This window comes from Mytilus californianus, unplaced genomic scaffold, assembly GCF_021869535.1.
Source record: "Mytilus californianus isolate M0D057914Y unplaced genomic scaffold, xbMytCali1.0.p SCAF_8, whole genome shotgun sequence".
In the NCBI taxonomy this organism is placed as follows: domain Eukaryota; kingdom Metazoa; phylum Mollusca; class Bivalvia; order Mytilida; family Mytilidae; genus Mytilus; species Mytilus californianus.
In genome coordinates this window covers 28,875,919-28,889,534 of record NW_026262734.1, presented here as the reverse complement: position 1 = coordinate 28,889,534, position 13,616 = coordinate 28,875,919, and the positions used below count along the sequence as shown (strand labels likewise).

At 33.3% G+C, this 13,616-nt stretch overlaps 1 protein-coding gene across 1 annotated transcript; it reads left to right on the top strand.

The window, feature by feature from the left end:
• The first annotated feature begins 8,110 nt into the window (after positions 1-8,110).
• LOC127710548 (beta-1,3-galactosyltransferase brn-like) lies at positions 8,111-9,905 on the top strand. Its single transcript, XM_052216484.1, has one exon. It carries the CDS (start codon positions 8,290-8,292, stop codon positions 9,208-9,210), a length of 921 nt encoding a protein of 306 aa, XP_052072444.1. The 5' UTR covers positions 8,111-8,289; the 3' UTR covers positions 9,211-9,905.
• Positions 9,906-13,616: the final 3,711 nt, after the last annotated feature.

Sequence of the window (13,616 nt, the reverse complement as noted above, 5' to 3'; positions counted from 1 at the left end):
GCGAAGTTAGCCTATAATGGCTTTATATTGGCGAGTAAAGTGGTTGACAGTGTAAAAAATGAAAAAAGAATTGTCATATTTGTCTGTATATGTTTGTGATATTATGATTTGATTGTTGTTTGCTTAAAGTTCAGTGACAAATATTTCATGCATATTCCGGACGAGAACAAATTAACAAATTATGCAAAACGTAGGTTATGCAAAGGTTGATCGACAAGGATGAAGGACGAGAATTTCAAGTGCTACTTGAAAATGATGGTATTTTGTGTATGGAGCAGTACCCTGCAATGGGACATCTACGTATCCATCAAAAAGTTGTCACAAGGGTTCATTGGCACACTCTCTAGACAAAGCAGATTTAACGTACCAATTGCGATCATACGTGGCTGCGTATTTGTACATCCCGCATACCCAAACGGACGTCCCATTTTAGCAAGAGTGTTACTGCCGAACGGAAGTAGTCCGAAGGATAGTACTAATTTCATACCGTAGACTACTTAATGGATGTGGTATGAATGAAGTCAAGGATCAAAGATCAATGATCAATACGAACATTTTTAATTGTCAAATTGGTAAAGATATGAACTGTTTGCATATGGGATATACATTTCCCAACTCATTCGGTATTCAAGAGCTTGCAGCTGCTACTCAGACTTTGTAAAACGTCACCAGTGTCTGTGCAGAAAGTTGATGAACCAGGGTTATATCAAAGAACGTCTCGTCCTTTTTCTAAAAAAGTTCATCGGAAGATACCAAGACCTTGTTGATAAATTATATTCCGTATCAACTTCACAAACAATACACGATGGTCTTGAAGATTAGATTCTAGGTACTTACGTTGTTTATCATCTTAAATACATGTTATAGTGTTCTATTATTTGTCTTTGTAAAGTATTACTTTTACTGTTTATTCTATTTTTGGTATTTACCCATTTGACGTGGCTCGGTACTTATACATCCCGTCATTGTATTATTGTGCTATGGTAATTTTTTGTAATTTTGTCTTTCGTTTTTGCTAATGTGCTTTGTCGACATGCCTTTTTGTTTTTCTTTGTAGATATATTTGTTTGTTTTTATAGTGATTGAGATTATAACACAATGTTGACTGCTGTACCCCTAATTTTGACATTTATACCTATTATGTCTGTTTGTTTTGTTCACACATTTTTGTCAATATAATGGAATTTTTATGCGACTGTCATACAAGTGAGAGGTTTAGCTAGCTACCTCGGCTATAAAACCAGGTATAATCCACCATGCATACGAAAATGTCTTTACCAAGTCAGGAATATGACAGTTGTTATCCATTCGTATGATGTGTTTGAGCTTTTGATTTTGCCATTTGATTATTTGATTAGGGACTTTCCGTTTAGAATTTTCCTCGGAGTTCGGTATTTTTGTTATTTTACTTTTTACATTACAAGCTTTAAAAAATGATTTTTAAAGCATGGGACGAAAATGACAAGTGATTTTATTAAAAGATTGCATAAGAAAAAAGAAAAGAAAAAAGGAAGTGCGCAATTTATTTAAGATTCTAAAGAGCTCTAATAGATCCAGACAAATCAAGTCATACACGTATATTTATATCCAGAAAGAGATGCGGATACAAAGTTTAGATCATCAATTGAATTAAAATATAGAACTCTGATTTCGTTATACTCCATATGGAGTATAACGAAATCAGAGTTCTATATTTTAATTAGATTGAGTTTAGATGAACCGACAAATAAGAACGATACCGTTTTATATCCCTTTCTCTTCATCAAACCATTTAAAAATAATACTATCAAAAGGAAAAGAAACAGTGAAATGATTCTTGAAATATGCCGTACTTTTTACCCCATTCTGTCCTCCCTAAAATGAACAAAAAAATAAAGCAAAATTCTCTTACAATTGAAACAATTAAGTTGATATTCAACTTCTCTAACTTTTGAACGCCTCAACCGTTGTATATGCAAGTCACTTGACATACGAAAGCACACGTTTGTTCGACACACTACAGAATCATGTTAGTTAGCGTTTCTCCAATGTTTTGTAAAATGATCGCCTCTGAATAAAACGATATGCGGCATATATACGTCAATGAAATTTCAGACTTCTAGACGGTCTTCCGCAATAGCCATGTGTCTATAAACAATTTGTCCAGAGTTTAGAAAATTTTTTAAATAAATCTTCGAGAGAAAATTAAAGATTTGCCGTTATTCTCAATTTCTTTGGCCCTAGATGGAGGTGTAGCAATTTAGAGAAAGACCATGAGAAATCTTTAGGGGTGTAGCAATTTATAGAAAGATCATGAGAAATCCTTCTGGGTGTAGCAATTTAGAGAAAGACCATGATAAATCCTTGGGTTGTAGCAATTTAGGGAAAGACCATGAGAAATCCTTGGGGTTGTAGCAATTTAGAGAAAAACCATGAGAAATCCTTGGGGTGTAGCAATTTAGAGAAAGATCATGAGAAATCCTTGGGGTGTAGCAATTTAGAGAAAAACCATGAGAAATCTTTGGGGTGTAGCAATTTAGAAAAAGATCATGAGAAATCCTTGGGGGTGTAGCAATTTAGAGAAAAAACATGAGAAATCCTTGGGGATGTAGCAATTTAGAGAAAGACCATTGGAAATCCTTGAGGGTGTAGCAATTTAGAGAAAGACCATGAGAAATCCTTGGGGTTGTAGCAATTTAGAGAAAAACCATCAGAAATCCTTGGGGTGTAGCAATTTAGAGAAAGACCATGAGAAATCTTTGGGGGTGTAGCAATTTAGAGAAAGATCATGAGAAATCCTTCTGGGTGTAGAAATTTATGGAAAAAAACATGAGAAATCCTTGGGTTGTAGCAATTTAGAGAAAGGCCATTAGAAATCACTGGGGGTGTAGCAATTTAGAGAAAAACCATGAGAAATCCTTGGGGTGTAGCAATTTAGAGATAGATCATGAGAAATCTTTGGGGTGTAGCAATTTAGAAAAGGATCATGAGAAATTTTGGAGGTGTAGCAATTTATAGAAAAACCATGAGAAATCTTTGGGGGTGTAGCAATTTAGAGAAAGACCATCATAATTCCTTGGGTTGTAGCAATTTAAGGAAAGACCATGAGAAATCCTTGGGGTTGTAGCAATTTAGAGAAAAAACATGAGAAATCCTTGGGGTGTAGCAATTTAGAGAAAGATCATGAGAAATCTTTGGGGTGTAGCAATTTAGAAAAAGATCATTAGAAATCCTTGGGGGTGTAGCAATTTAGAGAAAAAACATGAGAAATCCTTGGGGATGTAGCAATTTAAAGAAAGACCATTGGAAATCCTTGAGGGTGTAGCAATTTAGAGAAAGATCATGAGAAATCCTTGGGGGTGTATAAATTTAGAGAAAGACCATGAGAAATCCTTGGGGGTGTAGCAATTTAGAGAAAGACCATGAGAAATCCTTGGGGTGTAGCAATTTAGAGAAAAACCATGAGAAATCCTTGGAGGTGTAGAAATTTAAAGAAAAAAATATGATAAATCTTTAGGGGTGTAGCAATTTAGAGAAAGGCCATTAGAAATCATTGGGGGTGTAGAAATTTAGAGAAAGACCATGACAAATCCTTGGAGGTGTAGAAATTTAGAGAAAGTCCATGAGAAATCCTTGGGCGTGTAGCAATTTAGAGAAGTATCATTAGACATCCTTGGGAGTTCAGCAATTTAGAGAAAGACCATGAGAAATCCTTGGGGTTTAGCAATTTAGAGAAAGACCATGGGAGATCCTTGGGGGTGTAGCCATTTAGAGAAAGATCATGAGAAATCCTTGGTGGTGTAGCAATTTAGAGAAAGACCACGAAAAATCCTTTGGGGTGTATCAATTTAGAGAAAGGCCATCAGAAATCCTTGGGGGTGTATCAATTTAGAGAAGGACCATGAGAAATCCTTGGAGTGTAGCAATTTAGAGAATGAGCACGATAAATCCTTGGGGGTGTAGCAATTTAGAGAAAGACTATGAGAAATCCTTGGGGGCGTAGCAATTTGGAGAAAGACCACGAGAAATCCTTGGAGTAGTAGCAATTCTACTGATTGAATGTTGTTTAATTGACGTCCAGTGGCAAATGTTTCATGCATATTCAGGACAAAACAAAATGAAAATAAATATAAAAATCAAGCAACTTGTGCAAACTGGACCGATATGGATAAAAAGCTAGATATACATTGTAGGATCGATATTAAAAAAATATGAGGTGCAAAATGGCAAAATAACATTGTTACTGAAATTCTGTAAAATTCCAACTAGTTGTTTTAGCGGGTTTGTGATGACAAGATGCTTAATCCAATTGTGTGTTTATGGTTACGTTTTCAAAACAGAGAAACAGTAAAATAATCATTTAAAGAATGCCATACTTTTCATCCCCATGCACCCAAAAAAAATCTCTTATAGTCAGAATAATATTCAACTTCTCTGCCGTTTGAACGCGCCAAGCTTTGTACATAAAACCGAATAATGTAAGTTAGGGTTTCTCCAATATTTTGTGAAATGACCGCCTCTGAATAAAACGATATGCGGGACATACATCAAGTAGGCTTCAGACTTCCTGACGGTCTTTCACAGTAGACATGTGTCTAAACAATATGTCTAGCGTCTAGAAAAGTTTTCATAAATCTTGAAGAGGTACTAAAACACACATAACAAGTAATTCTTATCTAAAAGGTCGAAATACTTAATAAAAAATGCAAAAAAAACGATGCAATTTGGTCCACTAATTACAGAGATAATTGCGTGTAAAGTTCAACTATTTTTACCTTAGGAAAATCCAATCAACGCTACTTCCGGAAAAAGCACTAAAACAAATCTACCGGAAGTGACACACAGTGGGTCACTCCTTCGGCTAATCTAAACGTTGATTAATAATGAACTTTCTCCTGATCGTTGATTTAAAGCACTGCCAATGAATATCGCTACCTCTTCAAAGCTCATTCTTTATTATGACCAATTTGTCAAAAGGAAAAAAATGTTTCAGAAGGGAAGTGTATTAATAATGTGTTTCAATAGAAAAAGGGGGTGGATGGGGTTTGGGTAATTCAACATTGAGTTTTCAACTAAAAACAATGATCCTGATCGTAGGAAAGAGAAAAATGAACGGTCAATATATTATATTCTAGCTATAAATAAATTTTTTTATTGAGTCGAGGATAAATATTGCTTATGTTTACATGTACGTGAAGTTGCATAACATCTATACAAGATATGACGGTAGGGCTTCTTTTCCATGTGATAAAAATTGCAAGTTCAAAACCAGGTATTCGCAATACCTTTTCAATAACGTTAATTATCAAACTATTAAGTTCATCAATTTATAAACAACAGGTGGCATTTCTGCATGGCCAAGTTGTTAATTACCTGACTGGGGGGATAATAGCCACTGTTTACCCTGTTTGATCTTTATTACCTTACAGGATGTTCACTTATCATTAGGTGTCAAAGTACGGACTGTTTTAATTACCAGGATCAAAAGGTGACAGAGAGGATTAATATTTTTCTTGTTTTGTTTTTTAATTGTCATTGCTTAAATTTTCAAATGAAAGAAATGGTCAATATTTCAAAACCTTAAAGACAGTATTTATAATTTTTTTATTTCAAAAACAAATATATTTGGTTCGATCGTAATATTTAGGATTTAGGACACAAGTAATTTTGGAATGCACACCCCTTTTTCTAAAGATTTTATTTCAGTGGTTTTTGTTGTAGTTTTAAATGCTCTTAGATATTTTAACTTATTTAACTATTTTGTTGCTTTTATATTTCTACGATATATGATTTATATTTAATTTTCCAATAACACAAAGAATAGGCCTGTGATTTAGGACATAAAAATAGATTACAATTGTATAATATGTCTCTATGGTAAACGGACTGAAAGTCACAGGACAGAAAGTCACAAATTTGATAGGACAAAAAGTCACACATACTATTTGTTTATTATTGTTGAATACATAAGAAAAATTTCTTGAAATATTTTTTTTTGTGCATATATTCATTTTACAGTTTATGAAATTGTTCATAAACCTTGAGTAATGAAGCGTTGTTAAATTTTATGCATGCAAATGATAAATTTTTTGGCACCATGAAACCATTTAAGTAGCATTTCAAAATTATATAAGTTTATTCTCTAGATAATGTGAGGAATTGCGTACTGTCAGTCCTGGGACGTTAGATATACTGTTCCCAGGACTGACAGTACGCAATTCTTCACATTATCTAGAGAATAAACTTATATAATTTTGAAATCCTACTGTAACTAAAGTCCGTCGGTAAGTAAGTAAGAACATCTTAATTTTTTGTAGCCCAGAAAAACCCACATACAGTAGTTTAATTTAACAACAAATCAACAAGTTACGTCCTACATCGTCTTTTTCAAGCACGTGTTGGGAGTGTCCTATTTTAAAATCCGTTTCTCCGCCATGGAACTTCCCATGCACGGTTCTACTTCTGCTTCTACCATTACGCGGTCACCATCATGAACTGATTAATAATTATTTTGCCACTTTTAGATGCACATCTAAATATTTATAGAAAAAAAGGTTGATTTTTTCATTTGGAAGTTTTTTCAATACTTTTCTTCTAATTATAAACATTTGATTAAAATATGTATGCGATTATCAAGCCTCGATAAATGTATATCAATATTCTCGATGTAGATTCGGTTGGTAATTGTCACCAATATATATCAAAACTGTTATTTTACTTTACGAGCTGATCTGTTTACATACGATATAATACACGTATTCGATCAGGGTGACCCACAGTACGTCACTTCCGTTGGGTAGAATTAGAGGGTGTTAGTGGCGTGTTTTACTAAATCGTTCAGGTGTGCAAATGACGAACAGACAGTATTTTGCAAATATCTCGATAATAACAAGATAAAATGTTATCGTTTTTTTTTGCGTTTTTCAACGATTATTTCGAACTTTAAAATTATTCAAACATGTTTTTTGCGTTTAAGTACCTCTTTAAAGAAGCAATTAAACAAATAGGTTTGCCATTATTCTTCGTTTCTTATTGTTGTTTTATCAATGCACAGTGGGCACAAATGATCGCCCTTGCAAAAACTTACAATTGGAACTCTTCAATTCTTCAATATGTGTTCCGTTCTCCACAAGAAAATTGGTTTTAAGTTCGCAAGATAGCCTTCTGAAATATGGAAAACATGGATGTCCTTCATTTCTGTATTCTTTAATTTGAGGTCATTTTTCTGTATTCTTTTAATCTTTTGCCCATTACTATTCTTTATATTTTAGCACCCCATTATTCTCTATTTTTTATTTTTTTGCCCTATTTTTCTCTATTCTTTATGTATTTTGCCATTTATTCTGCACATTTTGCTCTATTCTGTAAACGTCACATGAACACGTCAATTGTCTTCATATGCGTAAAGTTATGCAAGAAAAATCAGGAAAATATTAATTGATAGCATAGATAAAGACTTTTTATTGAGTCAAGTCACAATGCAAATTAAAACGATCCTTATTCCAATGTAATATTGCTCATATACATATATATATGAACAAATCTATGACGTATGTCATCATAACCTCCCTTTTAGCACTGTTTCCAAAGCAGAAATAAACAAAATCACAATGGAAATTAAAAGAACTAACAAAAATATTAAGAAAACTACTGTATACTGCACGAGACAATCCTTACGTTCCCGACATAGATAAGGAAATGTGATATGTTTGCCAATGAGACATTCATCCACAAAAGACCAACGGTCAAGGATGTAAACAACTAAGGTAAACATATGGCCTTCAACAATGTGAGAAACTTATACCGTATAGTAAGTTGTAAAAGGCCACAGGATATCAAAAGTGAAACAGTTTAAAAGGCAAAACTAAATGTCCTGCTTGAAGAAAATTATATTACACTGAAAACAATTATGACCTACGACTAAAAGGACAACCGCATACTCCGTGATAAAAACACATTCACGTAAAGAATGTTGCGGGGTTAAACACTTTTGTTAGCTCCTAACCTTTGACAATGGTGTAACACTAATCAGTCGAAAAGAACATCATATTACTACTGGTTTATTTCCAGTATATGCATTTTGTGTATTACAGGTATGTTCAGTTAATATAAAAATAAGGAAGCTTGTATGTCAAGTGCACTAATATATTTTTTAATATTTGGAGTTTTTTCAGGTAAGTTCGCCTAAAATAACAGTATAAAGTACGAAGGAACCGCCAGGATAGTAATGTTTTCTATATTATTACACAGAAACGAATTTATCATTATAATTCTAGCTGTTCTTTTAATGACTTTCAGGTTTGTTTCTATATGGAAGTTTTAAAGAAACAGCAACGTTGTTATGGATTTCATTATAATTATCCTCTAAACGATGTGCAATATATTGTGAATGAGATAACAGACAAAGGCATGACCTCTAGCGAACCAATAAATAATATGTACAACCATTATACCACAATATTTAGTGTCACATGTTCAGCTGATATCGAACTTATAATATTGGTTAAGTCTTCCGTTGGACATTTTGACCAAAGAGAAGCGATTCGCTCCACATGGGGAAAATGTCATGGGGAAAATGTACTAGTAGTTTTCCTTCTAGGATATTTCACCGAGTTTGTTGAACATGCAAGGTACGAATATGCTGAACACAAAGATATAGTTCAAGGTTCATTTAATGACGAATACAGGAATAACATATATAAAACATTGATGGCATATGACTGGGTTGTATCGAATTTAAACAGCCAGTTTGTCTTTTTTGTTGACGACGATTATTTTGTAACTATACCAAACCTGTTAAAATTTTCTAGTGAAAAAATTAGATCCGGAAGAGATGTGATGTTTGGGTATAAGCAGTGTAATAGAGATCCGGTGAAATCGAGAGAATCAAAATATAGCAAATGGTATATACCAGAAAAAGAATACCAGCCACTTATTCTACCGCCGTTTCTTTCAGGTGGATCTGTTCTGACGCACATAAATGTACTACGAACATTGAAAATTGCATTTCCTTATATGAAAACGATATTTCTTGACGATGTTTATGTATCATTAGTTGCACAGAAATTAGGTATAAAGATATTACACGACAATAGATTTGTCAACTCTGATTTAAGGAGAATGGAATTCAACTTCATTATATCATGTCATAATTTTAACAATACCGAATATTTATACGAAGCGTGGTTGAAATTCAAAAGTGTTAACGTTGATTTATGTAGTACCAGCTAATGTGACATCCAACGTAAGGTTGAGGTATGAAATGGATTAATAAACTTGAATCGGCTTGTATTTACGCTCTGAACAAATAGTAGTAGTCAGTCGGGAACCAGCTTAATGGAAAATGGTATAGATGTTGCTTCCAAAGATAGTTGCTCGTATGCATGTGACGAAAGTAACGATAGTTATGAAGTATCGACCGTACTGGCAGTTAAAAGTCTGTTAACATTGTTAGAAAGTTGCTTTCAAGGCAGTTGTTTGGCTCTAGTCATAAAACGATTAATAGTAATTAAGTAAACTACTTCAGTAGTTACGAGTCCGGAAATTTAAGCACCATATGCACTTGTCATGGGTACTTAGGAACGAAAAAATACACCACTTAAAAAAATACTAACGTTTTACACTATACTTAGACTTCAATGTCAAGTGATTGTCAGTGTAAATGTACAACTATGATGAAATCAACAATTATATTCACGAGATTTTTAACATCGGTAAAATAGTGTCGCCTTAATTCGTCCAAATATGATTCAAATGTGTCAAGGATGTCCTAATTTTAATAAGTTTATTGTGATAGATAAAGCAAACATATTTTATATGCTGAGAACATTACACCAATCTGACAATGGCTAAAACATCTAGGCTACAGTTTATCTCTTAATCTCGGTTTCTAAAATGTTTCTGTAAATTGTTTTATAAACGTTGAAAAACACGCATATTTCTATCAAATTATTTAATTTCATAAAAAAAAATTAAATACGATATAGTGTCATGATTCTTGTCTCTAATTTTGCATTTAACTCCACAGAACTGAGTAAACCAGGAATAGGTTTTTAATACAAACTTAATAAACCTGCAGTGAATTTTCAGGAATGTATGTTCTACGGGAAAAATACTGTGTTCGTATAGTAATTGCTGATTAGCAGTTTTCTGCACTACTTGAACACAATAACATAACTGTATGGACTGGAAATTTACAGAAAAAAAGTGTATCATTTGAACCATGCAAAGAAGCATTGGACTTGTGTTAATCCACCACCAATTGACCCAGCGATAGAACAAAAAAATGTAGGACATGGTTTTAGTGCAATAACACGGCTTTTAAAATAATAATCACCAGATAAGCTAGTCCCATCGCTTGCAAACCCAAAACTAAATCCTAAGTACATGCGTTTAGTGAAAGAAAATAAATTATTTTGACAATAGTAGTATTGGAAACTTTTCTCACGTTTTTTCACCTTCTTAGTCTTCTCACTTCTGACAGCCTAAAGCGAAGTTAGCCTATTATGGCTTTATATTGGCGAGTAAAGCGGTTGATAGTGTAAAGAATGGTAAAGAATTGTCATATTTGTCTATATATGTTTGTGATATTATGACTTGATTGTTGTTTGCTTAAAGTTCAGTGACAAATATTTCATGCATATTCCGGACGAGAACAAATTAACAAATTATGCAAAACGTAGGTTATGCAAAGGCTGATCGACAGGGATGAAGGACGAGATTTCGAGTGCTACTTGAAAATGATGGTATTTTGTGTATGGAGCAGTACCCTGCTATGGGACATCTACGGATCCATAAAAAAAACTGTTACAAGGGTTCATTGGCACACTCTCTAGACAAAGCAGATTTAACGTACCAATTGCGATCAAACGTGGCTGCGTATTTGTACATCCCGCATTCCCAAACGGACGTCCCATTTTAGCAAGAGTGTTACTGCTGAACTGAAGTAGTCCGGAGGATAGTACTAATTCTATACCGTAGACAACTTAATGGATGTGGTATGAATGAAGTTCAGGATCAAAGATCAATGATCAATACGCACATTTTTAATTTTCAAATTGGTAAAGATATGTACTGTTTGCATATGGGATATACATTTCCCAACTCATTCGGTATTCAAGAGCTTCCAGGTGCTACTCAGACTTTGTAAAACTTCACCAGTGTATGTGCAGAAAGTTAATGAACCAGGGTTATATCAAAGAACGTCTCGTCCTTCTTCTAAAAAAAGTTCATCGGAAAATACCAAGACCTTGTTGATAAATTATATTCCGTATCAACTTCACAAACAATACACGATGGTCTTGAAGATTAGATTCTAGGTACTGACGTTGTTTATCATCTTAAATCCATGCTATAGTGTTCTTTTATTTGTCTTTGTAAAGTATTACTTTTACTGTTTAGTCTACTTTTGGTATTTACCCATTTGACGTGGCTCGGTACTTATACATCCCGTCATTGTATTATTATGCTATGGTAATTTTTTGTATTTTTGTCTTTCGTTTTTGCTAATGTGCTTTGTCGACATGCCTTTTTGTTTTTCTTTGTGGATATATTTGTTTGTTTTTATAGTGATTGAGATTATAACACAATGTTGACTGCTGTACCCTTAATTTTGACATTTATACCTATTATGTCTGTTTGTTTTGTTCACACATTTTTGTCAATATAATGAAATTTTTATGAGACTGTCATACAAGTGAGAGGTTTAGCTAGCTATCGTGCCTATAAAACTAGGTTTAATCCACCATGCATAAGAAAATGTCTGTACCAAGTCAGGAATATGACAGTTGTTATCCATTCGTTTGATGTGTTTGAACTTTTAATTTTGCCATTTGATAAGGGACTTTTCTTTTTGAATTTTCCTCGGAGTTCGGTATTTTTGTTATTTTACTTTTTACATTACAAGCTTTAAAAAATAATTTTTAAAACATGGGACGAAAATGACAAGTGATTTCATTAAAAGATTGCATAAGAAAAAAGAAAAGAAAAAAGGAAGTGCGCAATTTATTTAAGATTCTAAAGAGCTCTAAAAGATCCATAAAAATCAAGTCATACATGTATATTTATATCCAGGAAGAGATGCGGATACAAAGTTTAGATCATCAATCTAATTAAAATATAGAACTCTGATTTCGTTATACTCCATATTTTAATTAGATTAAGTTTAGATGAACCGACAAATAAGAACGATAACGTTTTAAATCCCTTTCTCTTTATCAAACCATTTAACAAAAATACTATCAAAAGTCAAATGGTAAAGAAACAGTGAAATGATTCTTTAAAACATGCCATACTTTTTACTCCCACTCTGTCCCCCCTAAAACGAACAAAAAAAAAATAAAGAATTGAAACAATTACTTTGATATTCAACTTCTCTAACTTTTGAACGCCTCAATCTTTGTACATGCAAGTCACTTGACATACGAAAGCACAAGTTTGTTCAACACAATACAGAATCATGTTAGTTAGCGTTTCTCCAATGTTTTGTAAAATTATCGCCCCTGAATAAAACGATATGCGGCATATATACGTCAATGAAATTTCAGACTTCTAGACGGTCTTCCGCAATAGCCATGTGTCTATATACAATATGTCCTAAGTTTTAAATAAATATTAGAGAGAAAATTAAAGGTTTGCCGTTATTCTCAATTTCTTTAGTATTGCCGTTTTATTAATGCACAGTGGGCAAACATTACCGCCCTTGTAAACACTTCAAAATGGAACTATTCAATAGATGTCCCGTTCTCCGCAAGGACACTATTGGTTATAAGTTTGCGAGATAGCCTTCTGGTATATAGAAAAAAAAAAAAACAAAGTTAAAACAGAATAACCATATCATGTTATCAATTTTTTTTAAATATAATATAGAAAACGATATGAGAACAGCTGATTGGTTTAAAATGTTGCTAAGCGAATGAATTCATCACGTACACACCTCAATTTATATATTTTTTTACCATATACATGTGAGTCACATGAACACGTTAATTGTCTTTATATGTATAAAGCTAGGCAAAAGAAAAATCAGGAAAATATTAAATGATGGGTAGCATAGATAAACACGTCATAATTCTATATTCTTGTCACTATGCAAATTGAAACGATCCTTATTCCAATGTAACATCGCTCAAAATCTATGACGTATGTCACCATAGCCTAACTTTAGAGCGGTTACCAATGCATAAATAAACAAAATCACCACGGAAATTTAAAAGAACGAACAAAAGTATTAACCAAACTGCTATATACTTCATGAGACAGTCCTTACGTTCCATATAGATAAGGAAATGTGATATGTTTTCCAATGAGATATCCATCCACTTAAGACCAACTTTCAAGGATTTAATCAACTTAGGGTGACCTTCAACAATGAGAAAGACTTATACCGTATAGTAAGTTGTAAAAAGCCACAGGTTATCAAAAAGTCAAACAGTTTAAAGAGCAAAACTAACGGTCCTGCTTGACGATGATTATATTACATTGAAAATACCCATATCCTCAGTGATTGATATAATCTTGCATCCAGTTCATGTTTAGTTATGGGTATAGAAAACTCTAGAGGAGAGAACCGAATACAAGATAATATCTATACGTTTCAGATACCAAAATGTGGACTACTATGCACAATGCAATGCACA